The 18420-nt window shown below is 39.1% G+C and overlaps 3 protein-coding genes across 5 annotated transcripts; 1 reads left to right on the forward strand and 2 right to left on the reverse strand.

The window, feature by feature from the left end:
* Nucleotides 1-557: 557 nt before the first annotated feature.
* On the reverse strand, nucleotides 558-8041 carry LOC106334095 (DNA-directed RNA polymerase II subunit 1). Of its 3 annotated transcripts, none has more exons than XM_013772443.1 (12): nucleotides 7738-8041; nucleotides 7362-7625; nucleotides 6956-7258; nucleotides 6716-6874; nucleotides 6193-6575; nucleotides 5641-6118; nucleotides 5262-5548; nucleotides 4903-5161; nucleotides 1533-4594; nucleotides 1346-1417; nucleotides 911-1091; nucleotides 558-807 (listed from the first exon to the last, which is right to left on the reverse strand). In XM_013772443.1, exons 1-11 carry the CDS (start codon nucleotides 7819-7821, stop codon nucleotides 926-928), a joined length of 5517 nt encoding a protein of 1838 aa, XP_013627897.1. In that variant the 5' UTR covers nucleotides 7822-8041; the 3' UTR covers nucleotides 558-807; nucleotides 911-925. The 3 variants fall into 3 exon arrangements, with proteins under 3 accessions (XP_013627897.1, XP_013627896.1, XP_013627895.1); XM_013772442.1 differs by having other exon boundaries at nucleotides 907-1091; XM_013772441.1 differs by having other exon boundaries at nucleotides 558-813; nucleotides 907-1091.
* A 2090-nt stretch (nucleotides 8042-10131) lies between these two features.
* Nucleotides 10132-11786, forward strand: LOC106334096 (prolyl 4-hydroxylase 5-like). The gene is made up of 6 exons (XM_013772444.1): nucleotides 10132-10337; nucleotides 10413-10473; nucleotides 10929-11011; nucleotides 11103-11200; nucleotides 11359-11488; nucleotides 11582-11786. Exons 1-6 carry the CDS (start codon nucleotides 10132-10134, stop codon nucleotides 11784-11786), a joined length of 783 nt encoding a protein of 260 aa, XP_013627898.1.
* Nucleotides 11787-12176: 390 nt separating this feature from the next.
* On the reverse strand, nucleotides 12177-17427 carry LOC106335251 (aconitate hydratase 1). The gene is made up of 20 exons (XM_013773725.1): nucleotides 17256-17427; nucleotides 17048-17152; nucleotides 16806-16966; nucleotides 16388-16480; nucleotides 16114-16299; nucleotides 15843-16004; nucleotides 15567-15711; nucleotides 15314-15456; nucleotides 15177-15233; nucleotides 15003-15082; nucleotides 14851-14926; nucleotides 14423-14608; nucleotides 14259-14326; nucleotides 14061-14179; nucleotides 13856-13977; nucleotides 13662-13760; nucleotides 13089-13568; nucleotides 12878-12976; nucleotides 12553-12795; nucleotides 12177-12470 (listed from the first exon to the last, which is right to left on the reverse strand). The coding sequence occupies exons 1-20, from the start codon at nucleotides 17257-17259 to the stop codon at nucleotides 12402-12404; spliced, it is 2697 nt and encodes an 898-aa protein (XP_013629179.1). The 5' UTR covers nucleotides 17260-17427; the 3' UTR covers nucleotides 12177-12401.
* Nucleotides 17428-18420: the final 993 nt, after the last annotated feature.

An 18420-nucleotide genomic window follows, 5' to 3' on the forward strand; every position in this document is an offset into this window, starting at 1 on the left:
TCCAATTTGTTTCCAGTTCGATATGGTTTTTGGTAATTTCAGATTTATAATAAAAAAATTGGATAATTCGGGTTGGTTAGTTTAAATATCGGGTTATTCAGGTTGTTTGGACAAAAATACGAATAATTCAGATAATTTTTAATATTTTAAATAAAAAATGGGTAATTCGCTTTTTTGGGTAAGTCGGTTTATAAATAATATTTTTAGATATTTGGCTATTTCAAAATTAAATATAACAAATATTTTTTGGTATATAATTTGTATTTAAAAAAATTAGATACTCTTAGTTTTTGATTCTGTCCTGGTTTTTTGATTCTAGAGATATTGGATCCGCTCGATTATATATGAAATTCAGTTTAATTTTGTTTTTTTTATGGTACGGTTCAATTTCTTGGTTTCCGATAAATGTGCTCAAATCTATATTTTATCTTATATAAAAATTTGTGTAAAAATCATTTATTTAATTCTAAAATAAATCGGCGCGGATCAAAATCTAGTGATCTTTACAGTAAAGAACAAGTATTGTCGATTCAAAATCTAATCAATTAAGAAACACGAATAAAAAAAAACAGTTTAATATGTTTAGTTTCTGAAATCCGACAAGACAAGAACTCAACAACCAGACAGAAAAGACCAAAGACTATGATGTTCATATTGTTCTGTTTTGGATCCATGATGGGTAGCTTTATGAAAAATAGAACAATTTATACAAAGCACGACATAGAGGAACTACTTAGAAAGAAAACTGTCACAAAGGAGACGACTTTGAAACGGTTTCTTCTTTCTATCTCACAGCATCATCCACTGCTGCTTCTGGTTACAAGAAATAACATGTGATGGCTTCGGTTTGTGAGCAAGCTACTATTGAGTTCTAAATCCAATGGTTCCAAGAGATTTAAACGTTACCTACACGTTTGAATTCCTTTCAAGGGTTGCTTTTATCATCCTTGCTGGCATCTTTTCCAGTCTTGTCATTTTTATCACCCTCATGTGGTGTATACTGACCGGTGGATGAGGGTGAATAACCAGGAAGTGTTGGTGAGTAACCTGCGCTTGGGCTGTAGTCAGGGCTTGCTCCTGAGCTGTATGGGCTGAGACAGATTTCAACAGAAAGAACAACAACTCAGTTACACTTTTGCAGAATCCAAATGCAAAAGAAAATGTAGTTGGTGAAGTAATTCTAAATGTCATCGACGCACACTACAGAAAATCTATGGACTGAGACAGATTCAACAATAAGAAACAACAACTTTGCAGAACCCAAATGCCAAAGAAAATGTAGTTGGTGAAGTTGGTCTAAATGACAGCGATGCATACAACAGATTCAAGTGGGTAAAAACCGAACCTGCTGGGACTGTATGTTGGACTTGAAGGTGAATACGATGGAGATGTGGGTGAGTAGGATGGTGATGTAGGGCTGCAGAGTAAGAAAATTTATGAATAGTTAACAAAATAAAGAAACGACAAGGGATTATGACAGCTTCAAAGTTGGTAGAAAGAACAAACACACTACAGAGCAGATTACTACTGACCTGTAGTTTGGAGATGTAGGACTGTAAGGGCTAGCTGGTGATAGTCTTGCATTGCTAGGAGAGTAAGCCAGAGATGGACTGTATTTAGCAGACTGAGGGTTGTAGCTTGGAGATGTCGGACCGTAACTAGGAGACGTTGGACTGTAGCTTGGAGATGTAGGGCTGTAGCCAGGAGACGTAGGGCTGTATGCAGGTGAAGTAGGGCTGTAAGAAGGAGATGTTGGACTGTAGGAGGGTGAAGTAGGGCTGTAAGAAGGCGATGTCGGACTGTAAGATGGTGAAGTTGGACTGTAAGATGGAGAGGTAGGGCTGTATGCAGGTGACGTTGGGCTGTATGCAGGAGAAGTTGGACTGTAAGCAGGTGAAGTTGGACTGTAACTCGGGGATGTTGGGCTGTAGCTTGGAGACGTTGGACTGTAGCTTGGAGACGTTGGGCTGTAGCTAGGAGACGTTGGGCTGTAGCTAGGGGAGGTGGGAGAATATGAAGGACTTGTTGGAGAATAAGCAGGGCTAGTTGGGCTATAGCCAGGAGAACTAGGACTGTACGTGGGAGAAGTGGGACTATAGCCAGGAGAAGTCGGACTGTATCCAGGTGAAGTCGGACTGTAACCAGGAGAAGTAGGACTGTAACCAGGAGAAGATGGGCTGTAGCCTGGAGATGAAGAAGGAGAAAACGCCATTCCACCAACATATGGAGAAAACTGAGCATCTGACATTGGAGACAACCGCATATTTGGACTCAGGAGGTAGTTTGGGGACATCATGCTTTCATGATAAGGAGTTCCTGACATTGGCGAGCGAGCAGGAGTCATTCCAAACTCCAGTCCATCCATATAGCTAGGGAGCTGAAGTTCAATTGCATTCTTCAGCATCTCATCATTCAGATAGAGTTCGCAGTCTCCTGTTCCAATAGGTGCAAGCTGGCCGAGCATAATATTTTCCGTAACACCACGCAAGCAGTCTGTCTCAGCATAAGCTGCAGCATCCAGCAGAATATCGACAGTTTCTTCAAATGAGCACCTCATCAGAGGCCCAGTATCATTTCTGTTGATACCATGTCGAGTGATCGCCATCAGATGACCTCGATAGGTCATTGTATCACACAATATGGCAAGATGGCGGTAATTCACATAAGAGCCATCAAAGGATATCACAACTCGAAGCTCATCCAACAAAGCACGACGAACTGCTTCAATTCCAAGAACTTCAATAATCTCAATCAAGTGATTGCTTGTTGTCCTCTTTGGATCCACATCTTCGTGGCACATAACAGCCAGCAGATTAACGCCTTCTGTATCTAACATCCACTCCTCCGATGTCTTGAATCCTTCATCCTCATCAAACTTGCTTTTTCTAACCTGCTTAATGAACACCTTGTTGATGTCTGGAATACCCCTGAGTGCCATTTCTGTCAGCATGTTGCTCTCAATCTTTTTAAGGAAAACATCATCTTCAGCTGATTCATCTTGCGCTTCTCCTTTGGCTCCCTCGTCATTCATAATCCGGATCCGAAGGATCAGTTTCTCCGCATTGTCATCATTAAATATGCAGGTCAGGTCATCATCAAACTCCAGGTTGATCTTCTCTGCTATATCTGCCATACTCAACTTCTTGTCAACCATCATTTCACGATTTAACTCAATACGAAGCAGCCAAGGAGATATTTTATCTGGAGAGACATCTTCATCTGGCATTTCATAGTAGGACCTCACAAATTCAAAATCTTCTTCGATAATGGTACTCATCGGATCCGGGTCATACCAAACCTCCGTGGCTTGAGTGACACTCCTGAGAGTAGTATACTCCAAAGCGCACTGAACAGTTTTAGCCCCCTCTTTTGATTTGCTAGCTTCTGGTGTAAGGTAGACAGATAGGGAAGGTGTTTTAATCCTTTTAGCGACGTTAATAATCTCTCGCAGCCTGGGAACACCGAGTGTAACATTCTTCGCACTGACACCAGCATAATGGAAAGTATTCAAAGTCATCTGCGTAGCAGGCTCTCCAATTGACTGAGCAGCAACACAACCGATCATTTCCCCGGGAGCTACAAGCGACTGTAAGAACCTTGACTCTACCTCACCAATAACCCACTCAAAAGCCTCACGGCTGAGCTTGTATTCCTCCAAAACCCTTTTACTAGCAAGAGTGCTTCGAAGCAAAATGTTGAAGAACAGTGTGGCATTTTTCTGTGCTTCTACACTCAATCCATCTTCACCAGGAACAACCAACAGCCTCTCCTGTAATTTATCAACTGCATCAACAATCTCAACAGGGTGCATATCCGAAATCTTGCGCAAGTCAATCTTGAAAGTCTTCTGTGCATTCCAGATATGCCTCTTGATGTTCACAGGTAATGGCCAAGTGCTATCACCATTTGTAGCAATTTCTGTCCCGAGTTGAAATCTATCAGCCTCGAGTTTCTGATATTCTGCATCAAATACATCACGCAACTCCCTGATCCCTTTCAAGTCCTCAAGATGTTCATCACTTAGGTATGTAGGATTCCAGTTCTCGTCGTCAATCTCGTACTTGAACGTCCTATCAAACTCTGCTTTCTTCATTTTCAAGGAATCCAGCTTCTGAGATTCTATCCACACAGCATCCATACCATCTTCCCCATAGAGAAACTGAATGACATCACCCAACGAGTTTCTGACGGTCCCATCATACTTAACCATAATATCCTCCATAGCCTTGACCAATCGCCTCTGAATGTATCCAGGTTCTGATGTCTTCACGGCAGTATCAATAAGACCTTCCCTTCCTCCCATGGCATGGAAAAAAAACTCTTGAGGAGTCAGCCCACGCAGATACGAATTCTCGACAAACCCACGACTTTCAGGCCCATAGTCATCTTTGGTGAAATGCGGTAACGTCCGGCCATCAAATCCAAATGGGATCCGCTTCCCTTCCACATTTTGCTGACCAACACACGCTGTCATTTGAGAAATATTGATGAAACTTCCTTTGGATCCTGCTGTCACCATGGCCTTCAGGTTATTGGTTTCTGCTAAACTCTTTTGAGCACTACTTCCAGCATCGTCACGAGCTTTATTCAAAACCTATAAGAGCAGTTTATGAGTCAGAATATGTAAGAAACTCAATGACACTGAAACGTTTAGGTTATCAAACGTTGTAAATGACAAAGATCAATAAAGAAGAGCGCTTATGATTAACGAAATACGGAGATCTTTGTTACAATTCTCTCTTCCTCTCGCTAACAAATCTCAACCTCTCCCATAGACAAAGGATAAAGTAACTAACCCATGATTATTCCTAATGAACTACGGTTACTTGCTTTTATCTTAATAAGGAGTCACTCATATCAGAGACGCACCAAATGAAAATTATTATCGAGACATTAACGTACCTGGTTAACTCTGTTCTCAAACGTCTCGGTCATAGTTCGCCCCGGTTCAGGATCCAATTTCTTTTCCTGGAACTGACGGATAAGGTCTTTCACGGCGGTTTTTGCACAAGAAATAGTCTCATTAATTTTCTCCATTGTTTGCGAATCAGCAATAGTATCACCGATTCCAATGGTAAAACCATTTTGCAGAAGCCAGTAGTTGACCAGCCATTGAGTATGACCGAGGAACTTCCTAGCTGCATCAGGACCAACCTCTTCCCTATAAACCAAGAAAAGAAAAATGTACACAAACCACGATCAACACTACATATCTTGATGTTAATATTTTGGTGTCAAGTGAACAGGATGCATCAGCTTACCAAATAACATGAACGAGACTCCCATTACCGGTACCAAGGGTCTTTTTGCAGAGAGTTCCGGCAAGAAGTTCTCCTCTTTCAATTCTCACTTGGGTATCCCCTGGAGTTATGTATCCAGTCTCTGCATCTGAGTGCCAAGCAGAGTACCTGAACAGATTTATCTGCTTTGGTATGATAAGATTGAAGACTTGTTTGCCAGTCCAAAGAGGTCGTGGCTTCAGAATTGTAGGAGCTGGAACTTTCCCATCGAAGTCTTGCCACCACATAAGCGTATTCATGAATACATCCTGTACATGGAAAAGATATCAGCAGAGGAATTAGGTTACTTTTAATTAACAAAAAGAGAACTTCAGCAAGTAATCGCTAAAGAAATGATTACCTTCTCAATAAAGGTATCTCTTTTTGTGATTTTACGGCATCCTAGAAGGGTATCCTGCACAATACCCATCACAGGCCGATTTGCCTGAGGAGAGACAATACATTTAGGAACCATCATCAGCTCCAACACCTCTGCTCTGGTCTCGAATGACTGTGGTACGTGCATGTTCATCTCATCCCCATCGAAATCAGCATTGTAAGGAGAGGTGACAGACAAATTCAGACGGAAGGTCGAATATGGCATGATCCTAATCCTGTGACCCATGATAGACATTTTGTGCAGACTTGGTTGACGATTGAAAAGAACAAAATCGCCATCAATTAAGTGCCTCTCCACTTTGTATCCAAGTTCCAAATGATGATCACTGCTCTTCTCCAGGTACCGAAGATCTAGTCTCTGGCCATCATCCCGAATGATATATTTCGCCCCAGTCTTCCCAGGTGGAGGATGTGGTCCATAATCAACAAGCTCCTTCAATCTGCCAATGAAATATTGTTAACAAAACATGGAGGAGGACTCTCTTTATATAAAATAAACGCCAAACATACTAACCTCTCAATGTTGTATGGAGTAACTGTTTCTGGGTATGTGAGATTCAGGGCAATACTCCACGGTACACCAAGTTCATCGATATTTATTGTTGGATCTGGTGTAATAACAGTACGTGCCGAGAAATCCACACGTTTTCCCATCAAATTTCCCCTGATCCTGCCTTCCTTTGCCTTCAGCCTACTACAAATTGATTTAATAGGCCTCCCTGATTTTTGAGTAGCTCTTGGCTGTCCAGGCAGCTCATTATCAAAATAGGTTGCTATATGGAACTGCAGGAGTTGTGTAAACTCTGAAATAATGTGAGCTGGGGCTCCGTTCTTTTCCTGTCTTTTCAAGTTCTCGTTGTGCCGAATAATCATAGCTAGCTGATGAGTCAAGTCATCCTGCATCAACAAGAAGCATGAACAAGGCGACACACAATCAGTTGGCATAGTCAAAAATGAAGATAATATTTTCCCGTCAGACTAAATCTGCACTAGGAGCTAAGCAACTTTTTTATTCGGTAAAGAAAAGCCAGACTTGCCTCACTCCTGGAAGTGGCATCCATCATAACAGATGGTCTAACAGGGGGTGGAGGAATAGGAAGGACTTCTAGAATCATCCAGTCAGGCCGAGCATACTTAGGGTTAAACCCTAAGAGCTGACAATCCTCATCACTAATCCTCTTTAAAACACTCAAAACCTGCAAGAATTTCACATGGCATCAGATTACCCCAAACATGAACGGATATGTACATTAGAAATGGAAAGAAAAGAGACGAACCCTGTCAGCGCCAAGTGTTTGTTTCCTTTCTGCAGGCTCTGGAAGCTGGTCTATTTCATCGTTTTTCTTCTTTGTAACCTTAAACTCTGCAATCATCTTCATTCCCTCAATAGTGATCTTAGGTTGCGTTGCACCACATCCACCACGGCTTTTCTTCACAGGCTCGTCTGTGTCTTGGGTTTGAACATCATCAATGTCATCACCACCTTCACACTTGGTCTTGTTTTTGCAAGCATCCAGAATCTTCTTAAGCCTATTCTTGGGATTCTTAATCTTCATGGCCTGCTTAAACTTATGCTCATCCTTCACGAAAAAAAAAACAACAAATTGGATTAAAAATACTCAATACAGTTCCAATCTATCCTCCGTCTCTAAGAATCATAATCACATTGACATTCGTTCACACCTCATCAGCTAGGATCTTGGAGCAGTTGAAGCAAACACAACGCATGATACTCAACACGGTCTTCATGAAACCCACATGATACATAGGCTTAGCGAGCTCAAGATGCCCAAAATGCCCAGGACACTCGGCCATGTTAGCCATACACGTCTCACACTTGACCTTCCTATCAATCGTTCCAAGCCGAGTATCACTCAACCCTCCCACCTTAGGTTTACCCTTCTCCGTGGTCTCACTATGCTCCACGTGTATAACAGACATTTGCCTCTGCAAAACAAAAAGCCATTAGATCATTAGACTGAGAAGAACAAGCTCATCAACTAAGCCTATTCGATTTCAAATAGACGGAGGAGCAATAAGCTAGAGAAAGGAGGATTACGATCTCATCGGGGCTGAGAATCCCAAACTGGACCACACGGACTTTGGAGACCTCGGCCGGAGAGAACGGAAACCGCGTATCCATGGCGGCGGAGCTCCGATCAAAGACGGATTCGAAAGAATCGAGAACCCTAGAACGCGGATTGAAAGAAAAGGATTCAAATTGGAATTAAACCCCGATTGGTGTTTTCCCTTTCTTTCAAATGAGTGAGTTTGCAGTTTACTTGAGCTAAATTTTTTTTTTTTTTTATTCGTTTTGTTGGGAGACGACCAGATCTGGATTTCTCTCGTCTCTTCGCAGGAGAGGAACGAGCAAAGATAGATTTCGATGCCCTAAGCTCTGTATTTATAGAAAAATGTCCCCGCAGAGTCGGTTTTAATGGGCCGTAAATGACTGAGGCCCAACTATCATTTATCTGTTTCTGTAATCTATTTATAGAAAAAACGGCGCCTTGGAGGTCGGTTCGGACTAGCCGGGGCCCCAATTATAATTCTTTACTTTTTCCCTAACTTGGGATGAAACGTGGAAGCCTCCTCGTTCCGGTGGTTTAACTAAGGGTTCATTAATGCTTTTACACCAGTAGGTCTGAGTTGCAGATTTATGGAGAAAAACGTACAAGAGATATTCGGCATGACACAAAAAGTACCATCATGCATGGATCTCATAGGCCGGCTCAAGATGATGCAGTCAGACGTGAATCCTCATAAGGCATGTAAAATTACCGGCTGTAGAATCGTCTTATAATATTTCTCATAGTTTGTAATAGTATAATTAACCATCGACGAGCAAAAAAAAAAACTTAGGGATGAAACATGAAAGCCATGTGTCTTTGCCTCTTTGGCTACCAAGAGTTCAAGATTCGGTTTAGTTGGTTTAGGTTTCTTGTTGTATTCCGGTTTACTGTACCGATGCAACGAATTTTTATGCAAACACACATGAAAAAGGAAAGTAGTTTTCTCAAAAGAACCATTAAGCTCGGCTTGTTTTAATTTACTTTTGTTGGTGAACTTAGTTCATATTCTTAACATTACAATTAATTAAGTAGGGTTAATTAGTCTTTTTGGGGAATAAAAATGAAATACAATAAGCAGGCTAATTCGCTAAGATATATGATGACTAATGTGTTAATAATAATATAACCAGTCTTTGTATCTTTCTTTTCTTTTTTTCTTAACCAGTCTCAATCTTATACATGTAATGTAGCAATTGACAAGTTTATTCAAAATACATTTCAGCTACTGGTTTAACTTTCATATTCATTGCATGAGAAGTGAGAGCACTATGGGATAAAAATGGTCGTGAACAAACCAATGTAGGATTTATGATCTATGAGTAAAACGATGACGACAATAGTAACCTCACTTAACTATATTGGTGAAAGCTAAACAGTATACTTGAAATACCAAACAATAAAGAAAAAAAGACAAAAATAACACTAAATCAAGTTTATGTTCCCAAACTAGCACTCAAAGTCAAAAATCATAAAAATAGCACTTAATGTTTTATCAAAAGTCACAAACTTATGGTTTAGAGTTAAAATGTGGGGTTTAGGATTTAGGGTTTAGAGTTTAGGGTTTAGAGTTTAGGGTTTAGGGTTTAAAGTTTAGGGTTTAGGGTTTAGGGTTTAGAGTTTAGGGTTTAGGGTTTAGAGTTGAGAAATGAGGTTTTGGGGATAAGATTTCAAATTTTGAAAAATAAAAAAATTAAAATTTTCAAAGGATAAAATTAGAAATGTGCTATTTTGGTCATTTAAATTTTTGAGTGCTATTTTTGTGATATAAACTTAAAAATGTGCTATTTTGGAGATTTGCCCAACAATAAAGGTTCTAGCAATTAATTAACTAACAGCAAGTGGCTCAAAGCTAGAAAATAAGAAAAGAATCCCTATGGCCTATGCTGTAAGAATTTATAACTATGCAATTAGGTTGAAACTTTAAGATATCTATAATTCATCTTAGTATAGGAAATGCCTAACTCCTTAAATAGCCCCAACGGAAACTAAACATAATTTATTTTTAATACTGAGTTGAATTAACTAGTTTATTTCACTATTCTTGTCTACAGTTCTTAAAATTTCTTAAAAATACAGATACGTGTCTTTGCAATATATGTGTTAAAAAAAAAAAAAGTCTTTGCAATATACAATTCTTTTCTTAACTTGATTTCAAACTATATTTAGCAGGAAATTTGATATAAATGTCCATCTAGATTATATAGAGAATGAATTGACGAGAGATGAGAGTTGATAAAATTAAATTATTGATCTACCCTATTCTCTCTACTAAAGCAGAGTAATAGATATGGTGGTTAATAAGTACATGGATGTTTATAGATTCCATCATCTTCAAATGCATGTTTTCAGTGGGTTCTTGAAAACTTATAGATAAAACTCAAATGGCCAAGAAACCGTATCACCTCCGTCATCAGCCGCGTAAATCTTCATCGACGACTACGCAGGCTTTCACAGTTATCATTCTTCTACTCTTCTTCATTATGATTCTTCTCGGTCTCGGTATCCTTTCACTACCTAGCACCAGCAGGTCCTCTTCAAGGCCGGTTGATTTGACCACAATTGTACGGGATAGCGAGGAGAGGTTAGGGTTTCTGTTTGCTTGTTTGGCAAGTTATCTTCATTTCCTGGTTGAGTAATAGATATGAATTTATCAAGCAGGGAGAGTTATGGAAATGAAGATGTACTCGTGGGAGCCTAGAGCTTTCCTTTACCATAATTTCCTGGTAACTATGTTTGCTAAAATTGTGATACAGATATGTTATATGCTTGATCAAGAACTCAACTTCACCAATCACCATGCTTATTCATGTTGTTAAGATGTTTCTTGTCACACAAGCTATGAAATTTTAACTTGGTTTAAAATTTCACATGTGTTTATAACTTACTTCATTATGCGTATTCATATAGTTACGATGGTTCTTATCACACAAGCTATGAAATCTTAACTTGGTGAAATTATTTTCCCACGTGTTGTTTATTCTTATAGTTAAGGTACTTTTTGTCGCACAAGCGATGAAATCTCAACTTTGGTTTAAATTTTCCCATGTGTTTAGATCTCTTTCTCCGCCAATCAAATCTGACAGGAAACACATGTTCATGTTTGAGATTATAAGTATACATTTTGAAAGTTTTTGGAATTTTGATCTTGGGACATGTGTGTTCTTTAAAATTTTGTAAGACAAATGAAGAATGTGAGCACTTGATTAGCATGAAAAAGTCAAAGGTGGTTGATGTGCAAACTGGAGGGAGCAAAGACAGCAGGTTATGTTACTCATTGATGTCTTTTTTTCCCCTTCAAGTTTGATTTTGGATTCTTTAGAACCCTAACTTTTGCAACTCTATTAGCGTGCAGAGTACGAACAAGTTCAGGAACGTTTCTTAAAAGAGGGCAAGACGAAATAGTGGAAGAGATTGAGAATAGAATTTCAGATTTCACCTTCATTCCTGTAGGTACGTAGCTTCTGTCCTTTTAGTTCTCCAAAACTTGATACACTTTCAAACCGAACAAAAAGAACTTGGTCGTCTAAGATTATCAGTTATGTTTTTCTATTTTAGTCTATAATTTTCTTAGAGACTCTTCTTGTGGTGTTAATGTGACGTAAATGTAGAAAATGGAGAAGGGCTACAAGTTCTCCACTATGAAGTTGGGCAGAAATATGAGCCTCATCATGACTATTTCTCAGACGAGTACAATGTCAAAAGAGGAGGGAACCGAATAGCTACGGTACTCATGTATCTGTATGTAAACTATAAATCTTCACAATCTTTATCATGATCATCAATGCGCTAGATGTAATAATCTTTCTTCCTTTGATTCTACTACTATCGTAGCTCGGACGTTGAAGAAGGCGGAGAGACGGTTTTCCCTGCAGCTAAAGGAAACATTAGTGATGTCCCGTGGTGGAACGAGCTCTCACAATGTGGTAGAGAAGGACTCTCTGTTTTACCAAAGAAGAGAGATGCTTTACTCTTCTGGAGTGCGAGGCCTGATGCGACCCTAGACCCTTCAAGCTTGCATGGTAAGAAAGAGAGATAGATTGCCCTTTTTTTTAACCAGTGATCAAAGGGAACAAGTGGTCATCAACTAAATGGTTTCACTTTAACGAGTACACGGCTTGAATAAAATGAAGATGGCTTTTTAAGAGGTTTAAGCTCTCTTAATCTCACTTTAGTATTGATTACTTTGTATTGTCTCTGATTGTTTTAATGTCTCTGTCGTCTTTTGCAGGTTTACATGATCAAATCTAACTAACAACATTAACTAGTATGTGTATCATTTTCAATTTCATCCTGATACGTCTCTTACGAGCTCTCAAACTCTGCAGCAGCTTTTAGCAACAAAAAAAAAAAAAAAACTCTGGAGCAACTAAATCACGTTTTCACCTTTAATTAAGTAAACTGATGGAGTTGATGTTAGCTTATCAACTACAGTAAAAAGACCTAAATCTTATTGTTTGATAGACAATACAATAAATAAATGTATACCGATCAATTTTTTCCTGGTATAACAAAAGAGTGCTCATATTTTATTTGAAATTTAGAAAACGACTTGTGACAATGGTTCCAAGTGACTGTAGCAAGAAGCGAAAACATAAGACAGAGAAAGCAAAGTTCACATTGACATGAAGTCCCTCGCGGCTTACCAGATTTATTACTGTTTGATCAGATTCCTGATTACGTATTGCAATATACCTCCGTGATTGAAGTAAGCCAACTCCACCTGCCATTTCAAATCCATCTTACTTAACATCGGTCTGCTTAAAAGCCACAAGAATCAAGACGAGTTTTCTTAATTTTTTTACCTCTGTGTCGAATCGGAGTGTACTTGTGAAAGATTTGCCATTGTTTGTAATGACCGTTACATCTTGTCCTGGTTTGATCTCACTGACATTGTTTGGAAGCTCAATGGTGTAAAGCTCCTCGCCTGTTAAGCCTAGAGTCTCGGCATCTTCTCCTGTCTTGAAGCACAATGGTATGATTCCCATTCCCACCAGATTGCTTCGGTGGATTCTCTCGAAGCTCTTTGAGATCACAGCCTTCACTCCCTGTTGTTGTAAAATACATTTTATAACCATGTAAAATATTAGGTTTGTTAAAGACGAAAAAGCATATAAGCCAGAAATGTACCAGAAGCATTGGACCCTTAGCAGCCCAATCACGAGAACTTCCACTTCCATACTCAGCACCAGCCAAAATGATTGTGTCACGTCCCTCGTTTCTGTATTTCTGGTACAGCATATAAAGAAAATACAATCTGATAAGAACAAAGCTACGAAACTGCTATTATTCTGTTTTCAAATCTTTTCATGATTAAAAGAGCTAGAAATTGATGTTATACCATGGCAGCATCGAAGACAGAAAGCTTCTCTCCACTGGGAATGTGGACTGTTTTGGGACCAACTTCCCCTTTCAAGTGTTTGTTGACAATACGGATATTGGCGAAAGTTCCTCTCGCCATTATCTCATCATTACCACGGCGACTCCCGTAAGAGTTGAAGTCTCTTCTATCCACCCCTCGTTCCATCAAGTACTTAGCCGCTGGACTGTCCTTGTGGATGCTACCAGCTGGTGAGATGTGATCAGTGGTTATACTGTCTCCGAAATTGAGCAAACAGTACGCGTCTTTCACACCATGTGGACCGGGTGGAGACATGGTCATGCCCTTGAAATAAGGCGGCTCGTGAATGTAAGTTGATTTCGGATCCCACTCGTAGAGTGTGCCTGACGCTACGGATAACTCGTTCCACATGGAGTTCCCTTTGGTGATTGCTTCATATGTAGCTTTGAACATGTCAGGAAGGACACTGGCTTGCACAACCTATAAAAACGAAACAGAGAATTTGACATCCCTTCTAATTATTAAAATCTCTTATTGTTTATGTATTGCACGAGCAGCCCGCAATATATTTACCTCGGCAACTTCTTTGTTAGAGGGCCATATGTCCCTGAAAAATATCTGTTTGCCGTCTTTCCCAGTTCCAATGGGCTCCGTCTCAAAATCAATGTCAACCTGCACGAACATTCATGGAAATTATTCAGTGCTTCATTTACATTATCAAGAATACTTAATTGTTGTGTAAGGATTTAGAGTAAGCATTAACATACAGTGCCAGCCAGTGCATAGGCTACGACAAGCGGAGGGGAAGCTAGATAGTTCGCTCTTGTTAATGGATGAACACGTCCCTCAAAGTTTCTGTTCCCGGACAACACAGCGGATGCCACCAAGTCTTGTACATTGATCAGAAATATATTTAGTTCCACCAACGAAAATTCAAGTGAATAAGCATTTCGTCATTACTCGAGGACTTACCATTATCAACTATTGCTGAAGCCACAGCTTCATGGATATCCCCCGAGTTTCCGATGCATGTGGTGCACCCATAACCAACTACACTGAATCCAAGCTGATTCAAGTATTTCTGCAAGCCACTGCAAGACTCAAAACTCAGGACCACATGATACCAGGAGGAAATAAATAACAAAACATTCAGTGGTGTATTTGCAGTACCTCTTTGCCAAGTACTTTGTTACAACTCCAGAGCCAGGAGCAAGACTAGTTTTAATCCATGGCTTAACCTAACAATGGAGAAATTTCAAACACTTGTATAACTTCCATTAGATATCAAAACATGTTCACACAAAAGAGATGGCTAGAAAGGACAGTGGTCAAACCTCCAGTCCTAGTTCGCAAGCCTTTTTTGCAACCAAGGCAGCGCCAAGCATAACACTAGGGTTTGAGGTATTTGTGCAACTGGTGATTGCTGCTATAACAACATCTCCATGTCTAAGCTGTGCTGGAGTTCCGTTAAAGTTGAACTCTACAGCCTTGCTCTGCGCTTCTTTTGGTACAGCAAACCCCTGAGAATATCATTGAGAAGTAGGATCACTAACCACAATTTTTGTATACTGGGACTAAATTGTGTTGCAGGACACAGTTGTCTATTGCACCAATTTAATGACTCAAACACCTCGACATTGTACTATTGTTAGAAAACCACTGTAACAGTTTTGCTAGATTGGCTATAATTTCCTACTAAACCCTCGGGACTGCAAGCATTCACATTAAGAATTTCTTCTGAACAAGAAAGAATAATTCTAACCTTGAATCCTACTCTATTATCCAAGCAAGAATGCCAGTCCGCTTTCATTTCCTTCAAAGGAACGCGATCATGTGGCCTGTTGCATAGAGAATAAATGTTATAATTAGAATAGATCCTAGAAAACTTATGGAGAACAATTTTGCTATTAGTACCTCTTGGGACCAGAAATACAAGGTTCCACATCCTCGAGATTCAATTCCAGATTTGCGGAGTATACGGTCTTACTCTCAGGCTGAGAGAAAGAAGTCCCCAAGTGGAGAAAATGTTATGCTCTATGATAGATGAAAATAGACAAAAGAAATGAGGTAACAGAGTCCAGGGTTTACCTCACTGTAGTCCACAAACATCTTGTTTGCTCGTAAATACGCCTCTATCATAGAGACCTGAAATTCAATTCACAAATTACTACCCTGATGGAAACGCAATCACACAAAAAAAGTAGATTACTCGTGTAAACCCTTACAGTTTCATCGCTCCTGCCTGTCAACTTGAGATACTGCAAAGTCACATGATCGACGGGGAAGAATCCCATGGTTGCACCGTACTCGGGAGACATATTAGCAATTGTAGCACGATCAGCTAAAGACAATTCTCTCATCCCTTCCCCTGTGTAGGAAAAAGTAATTGGATGCATATGTGAGTTAGCCTAGCTCAGTCGGGTACTGGGAAAGTAAAAGAAATGACATATATGGATATCAAGTTCTTCACGAATGTACCATAGAACTCTACAAACTTTCCAACTACTCCATGTTTCCTCAGCATCTGAGTCACTGTTAAGACCAAATCAGTAGCTGTCATTCCATCTCTTAGTTTACCCGTTAACTTGAAACCCACAACACCAGGCAGGACCATGCTCATTGGCTGTATAGAAAGAGATATATCCATGTTACAGTTTATAATAGAAGAAAAATCAGTAAAGTGTTCAAATCTCAACTGCAAAAGACTTCAGACAGTTAGTTCTGAGTTCTTGACAGAAAGAGCATATAATTCACCTGACCGAGCATGGTAGCTTCAGCTTCTATACCACCAACTCCCCACCCAGCAACACCGAGTCCATCAATCATAGTGGTGTGAGAGTCTGTCCCAACAACACTGTCTGGGTAAAGAAGTCCATTTGTGTTGAAAACAACTCTGGCAAGGTACTCTAGGTTGACCTGAAAATCGCAAAATTATAGAACTGTGAGGCATTTATATTGAATAAACATCAAAAAGACTCCCAACGTTACAGAAAAATACACTTATTCCAGAACTCTTATTACTTACTTGATGAACAATTCCAGATCCAGGAGGAACGACAAGCATGTTGTCAAAGGCATTGGAACCCCACTTAAGAAAAGCAAATCTTTCGTTGTTACGTTGGAACTCAAGCTCCATGTTGGCCTGCACTGCGTTCTCTGATCTCGCCACGTCCACTTGAACCGAGTGGTCAATGACAAGATCTACAGGGACCTGCATGTACAAAAAAAAACATTGTACCATACCATACAGACAAATGATATCATCTAATCTCAGTAAATAGCAGCGGGAGGAAACTAACCAGGGGATTAATCATATTAGAATCCCCACCGAGATTATTCATAGCATCTCTCATGCAAGCAAGATCAACAACTGCAGGGACACCAGTAAAGTCCTGAAAACAAACAGAAAAAAATGACTTTAAAATCAATCTATTTCCGGAGATCACAAACTTTTATCTCATTAAAAAATGCGGCTCTGAGATTTATGGGGTTTGAAACAATTACGAACTAAATGTTATTATATGATCAATATATAGTTTTTCTTAATACAAGCAAATCACAGGTTTCAACAAACTTATTATCTCATAAAGAACGTGTATAAGCACTCTTTCCGCAATTCACAGGGTTCAACAAGCAATTGATATCCCGAAGTCAAGTTGATTATGTTTGGCCTCCAAACAATTCTCAATCATGTGCCTTATCTTAGCCTGTGTATACCTGAAGAAGCACCCGAGCAGGTTTAAACGGAATCTCAACTTGTTTGGGAGAAGTATTCTCCCAATCAAGAATCTTCTCAACATCTTTGCTCTTGACTTGAAACTCATCACAGTTACGTATCGCTGATTCGAGAAGTATCCTAATGGAATAAGGAAGCTTATCTGCATCATCCACAACAACAACATCAGAAGAGAAAAATGGATCTCTGACTATTTTTGGTCATCAGATGGAAGCGAACTCACCGATCCTTGGATCGTTCAGAGCTGGCAAGCTGTAGTAGTTTCCGAATTCGCCACCGTCGGGCTTCTCTAGCGTCTTCAGTATGCTGCGGAAAGGATTCTCGGAAGCTGAAAACGCATCGGATCGAGGAGGCAAAAAAAATCAAATCAAATAACAAAGCCAAATAATGAATCGTTTTGGATCATAGACAGAGCTGGAGAGAGTAGGTACCCATGGATGAAGAAGCAAATCAGAGATCTGAGTTTGCGGAGTTGGCGATGCGATGAATCGGAAGACGACGATAAAGATTTTTATATGTTGGAATAAAAAAAATATCTGAAAATATGCGTGTGTGGGCTCTTCTCGTCAGAAGTGATGGCTGCTTTGATTTTTTTTTTTTTTCTGAATATTCTGTGTTTTTTTTTTTGCATGAATAATAATTTAATTAACTATTTTATTCTCTGATCCTTCCACCTTACATGTTTAAATGTTTAATATATGGCTGAGTCGTATGTGCCATGACCCAAAAAAAAAAAAAAAAAGTTCATCATGCATCGAATAACTTTTCCTTTTTTATGTTTGGAATAACTTAGATAGAGTTTCATGCAACTTCTTTTTTTTTTTTTTTTTTGATAAAATTCATGCAACTTCTTGGTCAATTAATTTTCACATATCGCACTAACGTATATTAGTTGTCTTCATCAGTTCTTCTTTGATATATTATACATGTGGCAAACTCATTTCAGTTGATAACAAACAGACACGTCATCAAAACACTACAAAAAATAATAAATGAATGCACATTTTGTTGTTAAATCATCATTAATTCATTATTACGATAAACTAACGCGATTTATCATTCATCGTTAATAGCTCGTCGTAACGGATAATTAGTCTTAAATATTACGACTAAATATATTAATCGTTAAATCGTCATAAACCTATTAGTTGTAAAGTAGATATAATGTTATGTCCTACTAAATGGTTGTATATATGTCTTTAAACATTCGTCGTGACATAGACGTACACGTTGTCGTTGAAATCATGTTAAACAGATTGTAAATATTACGACGAATGTATATCAATTGTTGACGTAAATTCAAAAATTTAAAATAAAAATCTAATATCTCTTATATACTAAAACACAAGTCAGTCTACCAATCAAATTGTGACACATGGATCCTATTTCTTATTTTAAAAATTAAAAATTGTTTATAAAATAATGAAAGCAAAAATAAAAATGGAAAAAAGAAGAGTAACACGCTTTCTTAACAATCCAGTTCAATTCAATAATCTCTTTCCAACAGTTCTTCTTGCCTACACCTCCACGATCACCATTCACGTCAATCTCTCTTATAACTACCTTCACTCCATCATCTATATTTCTGCAATGTCA

Source organism: Brassica oleracea, chromosome C3 (genome assembly GCF_000695525.1).
Source record: "Brassica oleracea var. oleracea cultivar TO1000 chromosome C3, BOL, whole genome shotgun sequence".
Taxonomy (NCBI): Eukaryota; Viridiplantae; Streptophyta; class Magnoliopsida; order Brassicales; family Brassicaceae; genus Brassica; species Brassica oleracea.